Source organism: Lipotes vexillifer, unplaced genomic scaffold, assembly GCF_000442215.2.
Source record: "Lipotes vexillifer unplaced genomic scaffold, Lipotes_vexillifer_v1.1 scaffold776, whole genome shotgun sequence".
NCBI classification, from domain to species: domain Eukaryota; kingdom Metazoa; phylum Chordata; class Mammalia; order Artiodactyla; family Lipotidae; genus Lipotes; species Lipotes vexillifer.
In genome coordinates, this window is record NW_006777292.1 from 2,607,137 (window position 1) to 2,627,072 (window position 19,936).

General features: G+C 40.6%; 1 protein-coding gene across 1 annotated transcript in view; it reads right to left on the reverse strand.

The window, feature by feature from the left end:
* YIPF4 (Yip1 domain family member 4) overlaps positions 1-8,770 on the reverse strand; it is a 28,769-nt gene extending 19,999 nt beyond the window's left edge. Inside the window, exon 1 of the mRNA XM_007450953.1 lies at positions 8,430-8,770. Within this exon, the coding sequence (XP_007451015.1) occupies positions 8,430-8,508 (79 nt within the window). The 5' untranslated portion in view covers positions 8,509-8,770. The remainder of the gene's footprint in view (positions 1-8,429) is intronic.
* Between the last annotated feature and the right edge of the window lie 11,166 nt (positions 8,771-19,936).

Sequence of the window (19,936 nt, forward strand, 5' to 3'; positions counted from 1 at the left end):
TTTAAAATCCTTCAGTGGCCTCCCACTACTTTTTCAGCTCAAATCTAACAATCTCTACATGCCCTATCTACTTCTCCAGAACAGTTTTCTGCCTCCCTACCCACCATGACCCTATGTTCTAGCCATATTAAGCCTCTCAGTTCTTTGAATGAACCAGGATCCCTTGTACCTCAGGGACTTTGTACCAGGCTGTCTCCCCTAACTTCAGATAATTAAATGCCACCCATTCTTCAGTTCCCAGACATACTTTTCTTTAATATATAAATTTATTTTATTTATTATTTTTGGCTGTGCTGGGTCTTCGTTGCTGCGTGCGGGGGCTACTCTTCTTTGTGGTGCAAGGGCTTCTCACTGCGGTGGCTTCTCTTGTTGCAGAGCACGGGCTCTAGGCAAGCAGGCTTCAGTAGTTGTGGCATGCGGGCTCAGTAGTTGTGGTGCACGGGCTTAGCTGGTCTGCGGCATGTGGGATCTTCCTGGACAAGGGCTCGAACCCGTGCCCCCTGCATTGGCAGGCGGACTCTCAACCACTGCACCACCAGGGAAGTCCCCTAGATATACCTATTTAAAGAAATTTTCCATCATCTCCCTGACTAGATTAGGTTCCTTTCATAGTCCCCTGGACTTTTCCTTCATAACATTTATCACTGTTTATAATAATGTATTTGTATGATTATTTGGATAATGTCTGTAAGTTCGCTGATGGGAGGAACTAAGGTGTGTCTGTTGTAGTTTTGTTTTGAACACGTATCTCCAGTGCCTGGCCCATAGTAGGCAACCAACAAATGTGTGCTGGTTGGATGAATTAATTAATATAAGGGCAAATAGCTCCACAGAGCTTATATCAAGAAGAGACATTAGAGGTTTTTAATAAAGTAAATATACAAAATCAGATTTTCACTGTGCAAACATAATCTTAGCTGCACTGTGGAGGACTGATTTAAGTGGGGAGAGATTTGAGGAGGGAGTATGGTCAGCAAAAAGTATAGATGAGTAATGAAAGGACTTGAACTAAGGCAATGTCAGTAGAAAGGGAAGAACAGGTTAATTATATAGCTATTCTGGAACTATTCTGAAATAATCTGATGACCAACTGAATATGAGAAATTGAGAGAGAGACTAGAGACAAGTTTCTGGCCTTTGGCAAAAGGAACTATATCACAAACAATAAGTCATTTTCACTTTAGTACCTTTCTCACTTTCAACATTGGTTAATTAATCCACCAATAAATATTTAAGGATTACTTATTTCTATAATGCCCTGAGAGTGATATAAAGAAGTGAGATACTTCAAGGAGTTCAAAATCCAAGACAGTATATCCAAGCAATGGAATTTTATTCAGCCAGAAAAGGAATGTGTTACTGATTCATGCTGTAACATGAATGAACCTTGAAAGCATTATGCTGAGTGAAAGAAACCAGACACAAAAGGTCACATATTGTATTACCCCATTTACATGAAATATCCAGAATAAGCAAATCGATAGAGACAGAAAGATTAGTGGTTGCCAGGGACTGGAAGGCAGGGAGGGAATAGAGAGTGACTGAAAATGGGTACAGGGTTTCTTTTTGGAGTGCTGAATATGATACAAAACCCTACTAGTACTGTAAAACACACTCTTCTGTAGGTAAACGACAATGCCTATTGCCAACAGATCATAGGTGCCATAGGAGTAAAGAGATCTAAGCTATCAAAGAGGTGGTCAGGAAGGCTATGTGGAAGTAGAATTGGAATCTGGCCATGAGAGATAAGTGGATGAGCAGAGAAGGAATAAGAAATCATTCCAAAGATGGGAGAAAATATCTGCAAATGATGCAACTAACAAGGCCTTAATCTCCAAAATATACAAACAGTTCATGAGGCTCACTATCAAAAAAACAAACAACCCAACTGAAAAATGGGCAGAAGACCTTAATAGAAACTTTTCCAAAGAAGACATACAGATGGCCAGTAGGCACATGAAAAGATGCTCAACATCACTAATTATTAGAGAAATGCAAATCAAAACTACAGTGAGGTACCACCTCATACCAGTCAGAATGGCCATCATTAAAAAGTCTACAAATAACAAATGCTGGAGAGAGTGTGGAAAAAAGGAAATCCTTCTATACTGCTGGTGGGTATGTAAGTTGGTGCAGCCACTATGGAAAACAGTGTGGAGGTTCCTCAGAAAACTAAAAATAGAATTACCATATGATCCAGCAATCCCACTCCTGGGTATATATCCGCACAAAACTATAATTCAAAAAGATACATGCTGGGACTTCTCTGGCAGTCCAGTGGTTAAGACTTCGCCTTGCAATGCAGAGGGTGCAGGTTCGATCCCTGGTCAGAGAGCTAAGATCCCACATGCCTTGGGGCCAAAAAAACAAAACATAAAACCAAAACAATATTGTAACAAATTCAATAAAGACTTTAAAAATAGTCCACATTAAAAAATCTTAAAAAAAAAAGATACATGCACCCCTATGTTCATAGCAGCACTATTCACAACAGCCAAAACATGGGAACAACCTAAATGTCCATGGATAGATGAATGGATAAAGAAGATGGGGTACATATATACAATGGAATATTACTCAGCCATAAAAAAATGAAATCATGCCATTTGTAGCAACATGGATTCAACTAGAGATTATCATACTAAGTGAAGTAAGTCAGAAAGAGAAAGACAAATACCATATGATATCACTTATATGTGTAATCTAAAATATGGCACAAATGAACCTATCTACAAAACAGAAACAGACTCACAGACACAGAGAACAGACTGTGGTTGCCAAGGGAGAGAGGGGTGAGGGAGAAAAGGACTGGGAGTTTGGGATTAGCAGATGTAAACTATTATATATAGGATGGATAAACAACAATATCCTACAAGCACAGGGAACTGTATTCAGTAACCTGTAATAAACCATAATGGAAAAGAATATTAAAAAAAAGAATGTCTACATGTGTATAACTGAGTCACTTTGCTGTACAGCAAAGACTAGCACAACATTATAAATCAACTATTCTTCAATAAAAAAGAAATAAAATTTAAAAAAATAATAAAGAAATCATTCCAAGGCAAAGAAAGGGCAGAGACAAAGGCATGGAAGCCCAAGGCTTATAAAAGGCACAGAGTTCAAAAGTTGTGGAAGATAGGTTGGGGACAAAGTGTTAAGAGAATAAATATCAGGCAAAAAAACCCTAATTTTTTTAAACTTGTCTTTATAGGTAAGTGTTTCTTTATGCATGTTCTGTGGAATCTGGATCCTATGAGATGCCCTCCACAAAAAGCTTTTGATATTCACTAAGTCTGGAAAACCCTGCATACTACAACCTCCATTTGGAGTTTCAGAACTAATGTTGGCATATTAAAGGCTCTGGGAATTCTGCATTAAGGAAACTGGTTTAACTTAGCTTAACACATTATTTACCAAATTTTTGTCATGCAACCTTTCCCCTTGGGGAAACACTCCTGAAGGTCCTTCTGTAGATGACAGGAAGCAAGTCAAGTTCCAGCAGAATGGTAGGAATTGCTGGATGCTGAGGAAACAGGAAATAACAGAGATAGTTTAGCTGTGAAAGTAAGGAAAAAGGGAAGTAGTAGATTTAATTAAAAATTCTGTCAATTAGGAGGGGACCTATGAGTGATGATAGTGATGGAAGGAACAGGAGAAATAAAAAATGCTAGAGAGAAAAACAAAGAAAGGTTCCAAAAGAGGCAAGAAGATATGCGAATAAAAGCACTAGTAGAGGCTTATCCTCGGAAAGGAAGAAAGGTTTCCTTTAAGATTTGGAGGAAAGATGAATGTTTTGATATACATAAAATGATCTTTAGAAGGAGAAAAATATGAGGACAGGAAAATGGCTATTGGGTGGCTTAGATCATCTTTCTCGGTTAGCTGTCCCTGTTCATGCCCTTTCCAACTACTTGTTGGACTTCTGTTGAATTAGTGTTGGCTTCAGTTCTAGCAGCACAACACCTTTATCTTAATCAAAAAGTATCATGTAGTCATCGAACATTTATTAAGTTCCTGCTATATACCAGGCTCTGTGCTAGGCAGTGGGTATGATACCAGTAGACAGTAAAACACAGCTTCTAACCCCAAGGGGCTCATGGTCTAAATCAGCATTGTTTTAGGTCTGAGAAGATTGAGAAGTATAAACTACAGGGACTGCTTCGACCAATTACTGCATTTGCATAATTTTTAAGTGAATGCTCTTCCCTCTTTTCAACCTGAAGAACTCCTTTTCCTTCAAAATGTACCTCATCTGTCTCTGAAGACTTCCTTGATCCCTTCCTGCAGTTAACCACTTCCACTTTTGAACGTCTTTTTTTTTTTTAATTAATTAATTTATTTATTTATTTTTGCCTGCCCTGGGTCTTCATTGCTGTGCACGGGCTTTCTCTAGTTGTGGCGAGCGGGGGCTACTCTTCATTGTGGTGCACGGGCCTCTCATTGCGGTGGCTTCTCTTGTTGCGGAGCACGGGCTCTGGGTGCGTGGGCTTCAGTAGTTGTGGCACGTGGGCTCAGCAGTTGTGGCTCATGGGCTCTAGAGAGCAGGCTCAGTAGTTGTGGCACACGGGCTTAGTTGCTCCGCAGCATGTGGGATCTTCCCAGACCAGAGCTCAAACCCATGTCCCCTGCATTGGCAGGCGGATTCTTAACCACTGAGCCACCAGGGAAGTTCCTGAACCTCCTTTTTATAGCATTTATTATGTATGATGAATTTTTTAAAATCCCATTCTTATTAAGCCATTTCTTGGTTAGGGACTTCCTCATATACAGTCCCTTGCATATGGACATACTCCATCCTACATATACAAAACATTACCTACCTTTCAAAATTTGGCAAAATATGACCAATATTAAACTGTCCCTGATCTTCTAGCTATAAAAAATTTCCTCCTCTTTTTGTTGATCTTTCATAATATTATAAATCAGTGCCTCGCAAGCTTTAATGTGCTTATGAATCACTTAAGGATGATCTTGTCAAAATGTAAATTATGATTAAGGCAGATTCTGCATTACTAGAGCCCAGTAATGCCAATGCTGCTGGTCTGTGGAAATAAAGCAGGCAAAGAATTACTTATTTGTGATACAAAATAAAGTCAAAGGACTGTCTTAAAGACTTCTATATTATACTTAATGGTATTACTTTTTTTTTTTTTTTTTTTTGGTGGGGTTTTGGTTTTCTTTTTTCAAAGGACTGTCTTAAAGACTTCTATATTATACTTAATGGTATTATTTTTTTTTTTTTTTTTTGGCTGCGTTTGGTCTTCATTTCTATGTGCGGGCTTTCTCTAGTTGTGGTGAGTAGGGACTACTCTTTGTTGTGGTGCACAGGCTTCTCATTGCGGTGGTACATTCTTGCATTTATACACATGCATTTCATTACTGCTTTTGGATGTAGTTTTACACCACAGAACTGAATATTAAGTCTGGATTTCATTATTCATTTATTTATTCATTTACTAGCTTATTCACATAGTCTACGTTCTTTTTTTTTTTAGTCTACGTTCTTTTAACTTGTACTTATGGACCTTGCTTTTATACACATTACCTTAAGTAATTTTCACAATATTCTTATAAGTGTGATTTTCATTTTATGGATGAAAATGTGAGTTTATAGAAGCTATGTAATTTGGCCAATATCACATAGCTTCTGTAAGAGAACTTTAACTGAAGTCTTCTGGCTCTAAACCAGTAACTTTTTAGTTATACCATCCAAAATGTGCTAGGTTTTATAGTCCCAAGTATCAATGTCATAGGAGATAAAAGAAAGCAGAAATCATTTATTCCTTCAACAAACAATTACTTTGTGATGTCAATATTCTGGGTTCTGTGCTAAGTGCTGGGATATAGAAAAGATCAGGGACATTTCTGTTTCTGAGGAACAGTTAAGCAAAGTTTCAGCAAGAAAGGAGTATTTGAATTCAGCCTTAAGTTTCATCTTGGGGGCTTCCCTGCTGGCGCAGTGGTTGAGAGTCTGCCTGCCGATGCAGGGGACACGGGGTTGTTCCCCAGTCCGGGAGGATCCCACATGCCGCGGAGCGGCGGGGCCCGTGAGCCATGGCCGCTGAGCCTGTGGGTCCAGAGCCTGTGCTCCGCGACGGGAGAGGCCACAACAGTGAGAGGCCCGCGTACCGCAAAAAAAAAAAAAAAGTTTCATCTTGGGGTAAGAAGAAGAAAAGCATTCTAAGCATGAGGACCTGGATACACATAGGTATGGAGACAAACACCAAGGCACATTTTAGAACAAAGGACATGTACAAATTAGTAACGTTAAGTATCACTGAGAAAGAGACCTGGAAGGAGTCTAGAAGCAAGGTATACAATAAAACCTCTACAAGCTAAAAACATCCATGGTTAGATAAACACCGTAAGAGGGGAAAAGCAAGAATTTATATGACACGCTTAGGAACCAGAGAAGAAACTTGGTGTTGCAGAGTCAAATGTTTATGTTAGAGAACAGTAAAAAAATAACCGTGGCACCAATTAATACTGAAACCCAAAGCAGCAGCAACACTGCTAATAAATACTGAGCACTTAACTCTTCCTGGTGTACTAAGCGCTTTGCATCTGCAAAATGTTTGAGCACTTGGGTATTATTATTCTCATTTTATGTATATGAAAACTGAGGTTAAGAAAGATTAAGTAACTTGCCCAACATCACAAAGATAGTAATTGGTAAAGACAGGATGCAAATCCAGGACTCCATACTTCAGATACACTATTCAGTTTACAAAAATATATGTAAGACGCATCATGGTTTAGTATAAAGAAATCTTAGGAAACAGAACACTAGCTCTTAATTCCGGATCTTCATGTGGAGGTTACTCAACTTCTCTAAGCCTCAGGTTCACTATAAAACACAGGAATAATAAAGCTCAGCAGGATTCTTAGAAAGATCAAACAAGCCGTTTGCTTAAAATACTGTAAATTTCAATTGTATAATGTTATAAACTTGAGAGTATTATTATACAAATATCTATCCTTGTCTGTATATCCCTGGATATACAGGGAGTCTATACATTCTTGGAGGCTATATGGAGAAGTCTGAATAAATCTTATGGATTTTACTTATTCCAGGTTTCTTGGTTTAATATATGGAGTCAATGGATTAGCTTGTTATATTATTGCCAGATTTCTTAGGCATATTTAAGAAAGGTAATTCCTGGAAGAAGTGGGGGTATTAGAACTATAAACACAGATATATAAGTCTGAACAAACATCATGTTGTGATACTCAATGTTTTGTGTATACAGACAATTTTTTCTTAAAGTCTGGAAAACTACGGTTGGTTATTCCTCCCCAAGCACTAGGCTACCAAATGTAGATGAAACAAACTAAAATATTTTGGGTTGCTATATTTCACCAAATTTCCATATAACATTTAAATGTATCAGCTATGTTCTCTATGATAAAAATTGTATTTTGCATTTTAATATAACCAAAACTACAGTACTATTTTTGTTTTTAAACAATGCCATTCAAAAACCAAAACGAGGAAAGCAGAACAGAAAAAGGGAAAGTAAGCTATATTAACTGATGCATTACAAAACTCGATTTCTCAGGAAACACACTAGGTCCTTCTCTAGAATGAAATTTCTATAGTTAAGTATAACTTATTTTTCCATATCCAGCACTTAAGTCTGGTCACTGGAAAATTACTGGTATACTGGTATACAAAGTCTAACAAAAGTAACAGAGAAAGATTTCAGTTACAAAGAGTCTGGTAAAGTACAGAGAAAAGGAGGAAAACAAATTCTCCCGTACTGTAGAAAAATCTCTCCAGCACAAATGCTTCCTCAAAACAGTACATAAGGAAATCTGGAAAGCAACTGAAACTTCTTGTAATCCAGCTGGGTGTTCCCAAATATATCTGGGTCTACTTCTCTGAATATTGAGGTCAAACACCATAAAACAGGAGGAAAATTGTAACGTTGGCAAGATACCAGGTTCCATAAAACCCACAAACTCCTCGAGGGAAGTTAGTATTTGCAGCGCCTAATTTAACCTCAGCAAAAAGTTATGTGCTGATAAATAACAAAGCAACAAGCTCTCGTTCCTCGTTCTCATTCTTTGACACCCAGCCCGGCCAATCTAACCATCCCTTTCTGAGCAACGCCAAGTCACTTTAGAAATAAAATCTTGGGGTCCCGTGAGTGCCATCGAGGTGGGTAAGTCCGCCAGAAAAACCTGCCACCAGACGGTGTAGCGAAAACCAGAAGCTGACCGAGCCACTTGGAAAGTTCCCCACACCCCACCCTCGGCCCCTCGGACCTCTCGGAAGGCCTGGCGGGAGCAGAGGGCTCGAGTCCCCCATGGGTCAGCTTCTTGCCAGTCCCCACCGGGCCACAACCGCCTCGGCCCCAGAAAGACACTGCCGCGTCCGCCCGGCGTCCCCCAGGGCGACGTACCCTCCCGGGGCTCAGTCTCACCTTCCGCGTCTGCTGAGGAGACAAAGGTGAAGTCCCCGTTAGTGGGGGAATACGCAGGGGGAGGGCCCGGCGGCTGCATCTCGCGGCCCCACCGAGCCCGCGGCGGAGGAGGAGGCTGTGGCTGGGCCCAGGCCCCAAGGCGGCCGCGGCGCCGACCAGCACGCGCGCCCGACGGCGCGACCCGCGAGCCAAGATATGTAGGCTGGGAACGAGGCCGGAGACGAGCGCAGCTGGCCGGGGGACTGCCCCTGAGGGTCCCCCACCAAAGTCCTCTCGGTGACTGCCGCCCAGAAACCACAACGCCGGCGCTCTGACAGGACCATAACAGTGACAGAGTCGCTGCGATTGGCTCTTTGTAATGTGCTCGCCCATTGGCTCCCGGAGAAAGGTTCTGATTGGCTCTCCCTGTTGTTGATTCCGGAAGTTTACCCAGGGCCGGAAGTTCACTTGTCATTCGTGGAAAGCTCGAGCTTCACACTTATTTTTGTTTCCGTTAAGTCTATTCTCTTCTGGCTTTTCTTTATTTCGTCTGCTTTTGTTAACTGGGCGGGTTAAAGAATTTTAGGACGGGGAATGTTTTTAAAGGTCAGCATTGGTCCGCACCGGTCCAAGATCCCAAGATTCCGTTTACCTTAGTCATTAATTAATTGTATAGTATCTTGACTTAAATTATATATCATCTCTGAGACTCAGTTTCCTCACCTGTGAGATGAAGGGGGCTGGATTGGACTAATAAAAAAGAAGATAAACTGTAAATTGCCACCCAAAGACTAGGGCTGTAGGTCAAGCTACATTCCTTTATGAGGGAGGTAATTGAGGCCAGAAAAGGTAAAGAAGGAACAGAAGCACCTAAATCTTCTGAATTCTAGTCCAATGCTCTTTTCCTTCTTTCTTTCTTTTTATAAACTTATTTATTTATTTTTGGGTGTGTTTGGTCTTAGTTGCTGAGTGCGGACTTTCTCTAGTTGCCGCGAGCCGGGACTGCTCTTTGTTGTGGTGCGGGGACTTCTCATTGGGTGGCTTCTCTTGTTGCGGAGCACGGGCTCTAGGCACGCAGCCTCAGTAGTTGCGGCACATGGGCTCAGTAGTTGTGGCTCACAGGCTTCGTTTCTCCGCGGCATGTGGGATCTTCCTGGACCAGGGTTTGAACCTGTGTCCCCTGCATTGGCAGGAGGATTCTTAACCACTGCGTAACCAGGGAAGTTTTCACTACAAGGTCCTGTCTGCTGATAAACTTACAAATCCATCTAATTTTTGAAGTCTTTAAATAGATATACTTAATTTTAATATCCAAGCTACATTAATGTGACTTCCAATTTGGAGAGGGAGAGTTTGAGGGTATATTATGAGGACAGCCTTGGGGAAATAAATGATAGATCAGCGGTAGAGCAATGGGAAGGCATGGCCATTAATGTGTAAAAGGGAATATTGAAAAATTTCTCACAGGAGGTAACAATTAACTTGGTACTTAAAAGATGAGTAAAAATTTTCAGCCAAACAGGTGTGGGGGGCTGGCAGCCTGGGTCATAACATTCCAAAGATCATTTAATGGACTTGGGAAACTGGAGGTCATTTAGTTTACTTGGGCCTTAGTTTACATGGGAGAGAATGGCTACAGATGAGACTGCATGAATAGGTAAAGAAGAAATCATGAACAATCTTGCATGCTATTCGAAGGATTAAAAAATATTTTTATGGAAGTGTTGGGGGGACCATTAATGGAATTAGAGCAAAGGAGTGACATATCAGATATTCTTGTTACAATAATTACTTAAACTGTCCACAGTAGTGGATGTTTTGGTTTGGGAAGCAGAGACTGGTATTTTTTCTTTACATAAATTTATTTATTTTTGGCTGCGTTGGGTCTTTGTTGCTGCGCGCAGGCTTTCTCTAGTTGCGGTGAGTGGGGGCTACTCTTTGTTGCGGTGTGCAGGCTTCTCATTGGGGTGGCTTCCCTTGTTGCAGAGCACGGGCTCTAGGCGCGTGGGCTTCAGTAGTTGGGGCTCGCGGGCTCTAGAGTGCAGGCTCAGTAGCTGTGGCGCCCGGGCTTAGTTGCTCTGCAGCATGTGGGATCTTCCCGGACCAGGGCTCGAACCTGCATTGGCAGGCAGATTCTTAACCACTGCGCCACCAGGGAAGTCCAAAACTGGATACAATTTAAATGTCCATGAGAATGAGTAAATAAATTTTGGGATAGCCATTTAATGAAATGATACACTGAGAATCATCTTTTAGAGTTATTTCATGATATGGGGGAAAAAAATCTCAAAATTCTTTATGAAGTGAAAAAGAACCTGTTTTTTCCCTTTCACTTTGATCTGCTCGTGATCTCAATTTGCATATGCTCCCAATATTATATAGATACAAAAATATAAAAAATATAACTGAAAGGATAACATCTCAAAGTGTCACAAGTGATTACTATCATGGGTGTCTTCTGTGCTTTTCTATATTAAGCTTTTCTGTGTTTTCCAAATTTTCTGAAATTAATATGTATTACTTTTTTAATTAAAAATATTTTATAAAGATAAAAGAAGTTTAATTAGTTTCAAATGGTATAGAAATATATCCCATTCAGCGCTTGCTGTATTTTCTTCATTGAGCCAAGAGGTAATTATCTCATTAATTACATACAAAAATGCTTTTGCAGAATCAGCTTTTTAAAAACTAGAAAATGGTATGTTCACTTTTAAAACATAAATAGCTTAATTCAGGACCATCCTCAATAAAATGTGGTGGATGAATTATTTTAGATACTAACCAGCAAGCCCTGATCATTTTTTCTCTCAAGACCTTTCTCAGTCAATAGTCCTGAGTCCATTGACCCAGATATCTAGAGAATCCGTGGTTGGGAGGGGGATGACCCTACTCCCTAGCTTCCGGAGGCTTTCCTGTAGCATTCAGGAAGTCTGAAATTCCCAATCTTCTGTGAGGAGATGGGAGAAGCAAAGAGATAGACAGTGTGTAAGGCAGGGGTGGAAAACATGCATTCAAAGGCTGAGATGTAAACTGCTGACTTGGAGCAAGAGGAGGAAGGAACCGTATCTTAGCAGTCTCCTGGCAGTGGGCAACCAGATGGGATCCACATTGGGAAACAGAAATTACACACGAGCCAAGTGCAACACCCAGGATGCGTATACCAGAGACAAGTTCCATCATAGGAACTGAGCTGAGGAGAGGATTCTGATCCCCCTTATTGCTGTTAGAGGCAGAACTTAGACTACATCCTAGGAAGGAGAGAGGGAAAAGAAAAAGTCAACAGGAGTTTTAAGTTGGAATATGACTAAACTATAGATCTGGATAGACTGAGGGCTCACTGAACTGGAGAAACTGACCTCAAAATGAGTAGATTAGAATTCTCCCATCAACTTAAATGGAGGTTGTATCAGACAGCAGCTTGATTTATAGAGAAATAAAGTTTGCATCTTTTCACACCTGAGTTTATAACTGTGAAATTCATACACTAAACCAAAGGCAGTAGAATCATCATAGACTCATTTCAAAATATTTCCATTGTAAAAATGGACTGATTGGTTTGTGCTTTACCTAAAGGAATTATTATATGACTAATGGTGGAATATTAGTTAAGCCTTGGCCTAACTGTCTTCTGTATACTCTTGCTTAAATTTTTAAATCACCTGTGGTGGAGAAGTAATCACAAATTTTTTATAGGACACTAATCAAATTTACTTACCCAGATTCCTACTTGCCGTCCCCTTACCACTCTTATTCAGAGAATCTTAAATTTGATAGAGATCAGAACTAATTCAACTTCCCACATAAAGCAAATACTATCCTCCTAAAGAATTGATGCCAATTAGCTGCTAAGACAATACTCCATGTGAAAAGGTACAACAGAACCCATTTCAGTGGGTTTAAGCAGAAAAGAACTTTATCGAGGATGTCAGGTAACTCACAGAATCTTCAGGAGGGTCCAGAGAACCAGGATTGGGAGGTTGTGAAAGCAAGAACAGGTGATTTCAGGGCTGGATTGCTCACTTGGCAACCCTACTGTCTCTGCCATTGGACACAGGCTCTGCAGGACACCAGAGCTGGATCAACTGTGCTACTGCTTCCACAAGCTGGATATCTCTTCGCTATTTCACCAGGATGGCTTTCACATTGGCACCACGTTGGCTCCAAGTGCAGTCTCATATTGGCTTCCAATGGCAGAACCCTGGGGGTAAGTACTTCAAGGGACGCTGTGAAAAAGGGTTTTTGGCTTCTGCTTTGGGAATGTGGGTTTCATAATTTGGGAAACTCCCCAATTATTGGAAGGGTGTTTTAAAATTCAAGGAGAGCAAAAAGCATGACCAGTTACCCTAAAGCAGTGCATTTTATCTTTGGGAGTCTTTGGCATTTTGAATGAAATACTGATTCCTTGTAAATAACATTTATTTGTCATAAGCATCTGAAACCTGCTGCTTCTTCCCTATGCCACACCCCTTGCAGACATCTGAACACAGCTATCGAAACTCCTTAAAGTTTTTTTTCTTCTTGACAAATATCTCCAGCTATTTCAAATGTTAATTTTAGGACAGGATTTCAGTCACCTTGAAAATCAACAATCTGTCCTCCCACATTCAGTTTCTCTTACTAAAGCCTCTCTTATATTAGTGTATCTGAATTATTAGACAGGCCAATTGTAAGGAGTGAGGATGGGGAATTATATAGAGCTTTAAAATATATATATATATATATATATATATATATATATATATAAAGCTGAGAATAATAGACATGATATACCCCTACTTCCTAAAGGAGTTAGTTACTCAAGAAGGTTTGACCCTCCTTTATTAAGGCATACTAGGAAGTTGCCAAAAATGAATTGGCCCAATAGCTTCCCCTGCCACTGACTCTTTGGGCAGAAGACTAGCAAAATTCTAGAACAATTATTAGAGTTAGGAGTTACAGGCCCCCAGGGAGAAAAGTATTGTGACTTTTCCCCTCCCTGCCCATTAAATTGAGAGTGAAAAACATGAGTATCTATAAATGTTTAAAGTCACCAAATAGCACTCAGGTGGTACTTTCAGATACACTAGCTCAGATGATGTTCAAACAATTCTGGAGCAAGCTGGGGATTGTTTTACTGCTAATAGGCTTAAGCCACCATTTTACTGCTAAGAAGCTTACGTGACTTGTTTTAGAAACAAGATGAAACCCACACTTGAAACCCACACTTGAACTCAGGTCTCTTGGCTCCAGAGCCCTATAGGCATTTCTACTTTGCCACACTCCCAGGAGAGTAAAGGGTGGGAAGAGACTAGGAGGAAAAGCAAAAGGCAAGGGACATAGCTCTTGGAACTTCTTCAAGATGCCAAGATTTCTAGTACGTTATCCATTCTAAATTCATTGAAAACACCTGACTGCAAATCCATTTGCAAAGGAAAGTGATGGGGCCACATGGAGGATGTGCATGAATGAATGTGGATATAATTTTGCTCCTTTTACCATGATATTCTACAGCATTAGTCTCCTGTGGCTGCTGTAACAAAATACCATACACTGGATGGCTTAAAACAACAGAAATTTATTCTCTCACACTCTGGAGGCCAGATGTCCAAAATCAGCATCACTGGGCTCCCTTTGGAGGCTCAAGAGGAGAATCCATCCTTTGCCTCTTCTAGCTTCAGGTGGCTGCCCCTATTCCTTGACTCACAGCCACTCCAATCTCTGCCTCCATGGTCACATTGTCTTCTCCTTTTCTATCTCTTTCAAATCTCCTTCTGCCTCTCTTTTATGTGGACACTTTTGACTGCATTTAGTGCTTACCCAGATAATCCAGGATTATCTCCCCATCTCAAGACCCTTAGTTTAATCACGTCTATAAAGATACATTTACAGGTTCCAGGGATTAAGACTTGATATATTTCGGTGGAAACTACAACCACATTTCTACACTTCCCCTTTCTATCCTGTTTTACATCATTTGTTATTACAAAAGTAATAGGTGTTCATTATAGAAAATCAGAATATATGGATAAACAAAAGAAAAAAAACTGAAATTACTCCCCAAAGATAAGTAGTATTTATATTGTTGGTGCCTATCTTTACAGTTTTTTCTCTGTGAACACACATTTACATATAGGTTTCACTAAAATTTCAGAAATCCAGCTGATGGCACAGCCCTTGATCTCACTTCAGAGATGCCCACCTCACAAGTTGGGAAACACTATTGTTACTCCCATAGAAAACCCAGAATGTAGAAATTCATTTAGGGTAAAACTTAGGTATCCCTCTATGTTAGATAAGTTAATGTCGGAATGCTCTTTTTGAAATAAGAAGTTTTGTAACATAAAAAGTTTGTGATAGATTGTGCAAAGATGGGGAAAATGTATGCAAGAATGTCATTCTCAAGAGAAGTCCTGGGAGATTTCTCCATTCTGGGAGCCGAGTGTGAACTGGCTTCCTGGAGTTTGTGACCACAAGCTCTGAATGTGTGTGTGCATGTGGGAGCCTGTGGCTCTTCATAGTCAGGAGGATGCCCTGAGCACTCTCAGCTGGGTGGGCTGATAGTGGCGGTCCATTTGCTCTGTGCTCACCTTGCCGAGGACCCTGGTGACTAAGAGTATGCATTTGCTAGAAGTCTCCTGGGACCCGAGGTACAGATGGTAAGCATGACTTTGGCTGCTTTGCAATAAACTTTAACTATCCAAACCAGCTCATTTCATTTCTTTCTCTTTCTCTCTCAGTTAATGACAAAAATTAACGCACACTAAGTGTTCAAAACACTTTGTTTTCATTTTAAGCTATAGAATAATAAACTAACAGCAGTAGGATTCATATGTTGTGAATAAACAGGGAACAAATGAGTAATTCCTTTCTTGTTGTGAATTTCCAGCTTTTGCATCTTTAAGCTCGTTTCACTTCTTTCCCCGGGTTACTTGTACTTACACTCATCTTCCCTTTTTGATCCCTTTTGAACACAGTTCAAACTGTGTCCAAACCTCTCTTACTATGCTTTGATAAAAAACAAAAAAAGAAGAACTTGTCAGTGTTTGCCGTTTTCTTACAATCCCCTGCCACAGAATGAGACTTCAGATCTACAGGAACACCAGGCTTTGCTGTGAAACAGAAAGCAAATGAAAAGAAACTTTATTTTAAAAGTGTCTTTTGATCCACCAAGAAGAGGGCAACTGGATTGTTCAGCCAGGTACAGTGGGGAGAGAGAATGGGGTTTTAAGTGGGTTTAGGAACCTAATGTTAAAATTTGGATTTACATTCATTTAAAGTTTGTGTCTGGTGGGTATGAAAGCCTTAACACTGAAGAACGCAGTTTTGCATGGCTGGCTGGACTTGCCTGCAGGGAGACTTTTAGGGGTGGTGAGTCTGGTCTGTTTGAGTTTCATCGGGTTCTTCAGAATTGATGTTTAAATGCATGTTAAGTCAGAGGGATGCATTTGTGTTTACTGTGAGGGAAAGGACTTTGAAAATACTTTTCGGCTTTACAGAAATGAAACCTACTGTTGTTCGTGAGACTGCTATTACAGTTGCAGGAGGTCAGAGCTGAAAAGCCCTAGGGGCACTGCTCAGTCCATGCACTCCCCTGAATTACAAGAAACCTGATATCTGGACAGAGCAGTGAAGGGAACTGCTGCTTACAGGACACCTATTATTGATAGGGTCTTTACAGACTTTATCTCAGTTAATCCTTACAACCCTGGAGGAGAGAGGTGGAAAATGTAGAGAGAAGTCAAGTGACTTGCTGTAGGTCACGCAGCTAATTGCCTACAGAATTAGGATAGAACCTCGTCTCCCGTCACTGTTCTCTTACCAGTTCAGTGCCCTTCTATAATACTAATTGTGTTAGTCTGCTCGGGCGGCCATAACAAAATACCACAGACCGGTTGGCTTAAACAACAGAAAGTTATTTCCTCACAGTTCTGGAGGCCAGAAGTCCAAGGTCAGAGTGTTGGCAGGTTTGGCTTCTCCTGAGGCTGCTCTCCTTAGCTTGAAGACGGCCGCCTGCCCGCTGTGTCCTCCCATGATCTCTCCTCAGGGTGTGCATCTCTGGGGTCTCTCTCCGTGTGTCCAAATCTACTCTTCTTATAAGGACACCAAGCAGATTGGATTAGGGCCCATCCTAAAGGCCTCATTTAACTTAATTACATCTTTAAAGGCCCCCATCTTTAGGTACAGTCACATTCTGAGCTATTGGGGGTTAGGGCTTCAATATATGGACTTTGGGGGGAACACAGTTCAGCCAATAACATTAACAGTAACAATAATATGTGAGATTGCTGGAGTCTATTGGAGATCTAAGAGCATTCTAGACTAGAGCCTTTTTACTAGAAAGGGAGACAGATAACACCCACTGACCATCGCTGTCCCAACTGCTCTCCTGTTTAATCTTCATAACAGTCCTAGGAGGTGGATATTATCCATGTCAGTGTTTCAGATAAAGAAATCAAGACTCAGAAAGGTAAAGGTACCCATCTAATAAGCTGCACAGTGAGGATTTGAATTCAGGACTGCAATGCCAAAGCTCACACACATTTTCCACTTCTGTATGCTGCCTCTCTGCTCCCATTATATATAACTTTTCTCTCATTTCATCCATAAGTTGTAGGAATGGCTCCATAGACGTGGGTTTATGGGTCCTAAGTAAATTCAGTTCTCTAAGGAGCTCATGTAACCATTTTGAAGAAAATATCCATTTTTAGAATTAGTTCTAAATATTATTTCCCAAAGCACAAATATAGGAAAAGGACTTCTTCCATGTAATTCAGTTATTCTCTGGACATCTTGCTTAAGGGTGGGACCTGGGGGGTGTTCAGAGCAATAGCCAGGGTCCAGGGGAGCAAACTGGTCAGAGCCTTATTCTTTATGCCAGTGGGTAACAGAATAGATGACCCGAGCTTTGGACTACAGGAAGATTTTCTTCTTGAGAGCAACAAATAACTAGTTGACTATCTCTGAGTAGGTTTCCTGATCTAGTCACAGACTTCTCTGTGGGTAGGAAGACTATTCAGTATCCAAACTGAATATGAATTTTTAGCATCTTCAGAATCAGCTGAGATTCCTGCCTGATGATCCACGTAAAGTTTTAGTTAATCATTTTAGTGGATGAAGTGACTGGATGGCTAACTCTGGGACTAGTTTATTCTCTTTACATGTGAATATAAAAAACTTCTTGGGTTTCCCTGGTGGCGCAGTGGTTGCGAGTCCGCCTGCCGATGCAGGGGACATGGGTTCGTGCTCCGGTCCGGGAAGATTCCGCATGCCGCGGAGCGGCTGGGCCCGTGAGCCATGGCCGCTGAGCCTGCGCGTCGGAGCCTGTGCTCCGCAGCGGGAGGGGCCACAGCAGTGAGAGGCCCGCGTACCCCACCCCCCCCAAAAAAAAAACAAAACTTCTTGGCCCCTTCCTCTATCTTCTTCCTCTTTTTTCTGTTCTCACTTAAACTCTAACCTAGTCAGTGGAGGACTGATTCCTCCCAGACCCACCCTTTTTTCTGGGAGGTGTCTAGGAAGGGAGGGAAGAAACTATAGTAGCTGCTATCCTTTCTGTGTGCCGGTCCCTATCCCTTGATTGAGGACTCCCATCCTGTCAGGGCTAGAGCTGGAATTTGAACTCAGTCCTGGCGTGAAAATAGGCCCTTGCTCACACTCATGAGTTGTCTCAATCCGTGTTTTCAGGCTCTTTCCCCCATGGTTCCTTCCCTATGCTGCTTCCTCTGCCAAGAAATAGCCTTTTCCCTTTACTGCCTGGTGAACTTTGGTTTCCTTTAAGAACAATTCAAAAATCACCTCTTACAGGCAGAATTAAATCCCTCCATGGGATCCCCCCTACAACACTGAATTTCAAACTTTTACTGACTTCAACTCACAATAAGAAATAAGACATCACTACCCAGTGCCAGGATATACAAATAACTGAAATGAAGCTTTCCTGGAAAAATACAGTACATTCTGATAGTTTTAATTCTATTTCACTTTTTAAATTATTCTAATTGTAACACACTTCAATTGATATCATGACCTGCTAATGAGTTCCCTAGTTTGAAAAACTGCCCTCAAAGAAACTCTTTCTTCCTTTGACAGCTTTCCTTGCTTCTCTCATCTCTGAAAGCCTCAGATCCTCTGGCTCCTCACACAGAGACACTGGGGCCCAGTTCTTTGGTGCCCCATCCATTAGCCATCTAAGTTCCATTTTAATTTATTTGTCCAGTGATGAAAAGTTTGGCCCTAAGAGCATGACTATTTGTATCTTAGCTGGGTGTACCTAGCATATTTGACATTTAAACAAATCATTTTGTACACCTCCCTCCTTCATATAAATTAATTTTCAATAATAGTCACACAACAAGATTAATGATAGTAATGGCAAAAAAGGAAACTCAGACAGTGACAATTAATTTAATGTGGTAAAACACATGTAACATGAAATTTACCATCTTAACCATTTTTTAAAATTTAGACATTGGATTTTATTTTACTTATTTTTTTATTTTTTTGGCTCTGCCACACGTCTTGCAGGATCTTAGTTCCCTAAACCCGTGCCCTCTGCTGTGGAAGCATGGAGTCTTAACCACTGGACCGCCAGGAAACTCCCCCATCTTAATCATTTTTAAGTGTACAGTTCAGTAGCAGTTATGTATATTCACACTGTTGTACAATCTCCAGAACTTTTGTGTATTGCAAAATTGAAACTGTATCTGTTAAGCAACAATTTCCCATTTTTCCCTCCCCACAGCCCCTGGCAACTACCATTCTACTTTCTGTTTCTATGAATTTGGCTACTCTAGATATTTCATATAAGTTAAAGCATACAGTTCTCATCTTTTTTATGACTAGTTTATTTCACTTAGCATCATGTCCTCAAGTTTCATCCATACTGCCGCTTGTGACAGGATTGCCTTCCTTTCCTTGCAACAGGATAATCTTTAGGTCCATCCATGTTGCTGCAAATGGCATTATTTCATTCTTTTTTATGTCTGAGTAATATTCCATTTTATATATGTACCACATCTTCTTTATCCATTCATCTGTCAATGGACGTTTAGTTCACTTCCATGTCTTGGCTATTGTAAATAGTGCTGCTATGAACACTGGGGTACATGTATCTTTTCAAATTAGCATTTTCTCTGGATATGTGCCCAGGAGTGGGATTGCTGGAGGATTTCCTTCCTTTTTAAGGCTCAGTAATATTCCATTTTGTGTTTATACCACATTTCATTTATCCCTTCATCCATCAGTTAACACATGGGTTGCTTCTGTCTCTTGGGTATCATAATATAATATTGCTATGAATATGGGTGTACAACTTACAATGAGACCTTGCTTTCACTTTTTTTGGATATATACCCAGTGGAATTGCTAGATCATATTGTGATTCTATTTTTAATTTTCTGAAGAACCACCATACTGTTTTCCATAACAGCTGCACCATTTTACGTTCCTACCAAAGTGCACAAGGGTTCCAATTTCTCCATATCCTTACCAACACTTGTTATTTTCTGGTTTTGTTTTCATTTTTAATAGTAGCTGTTCTAATAGGTTCAAGT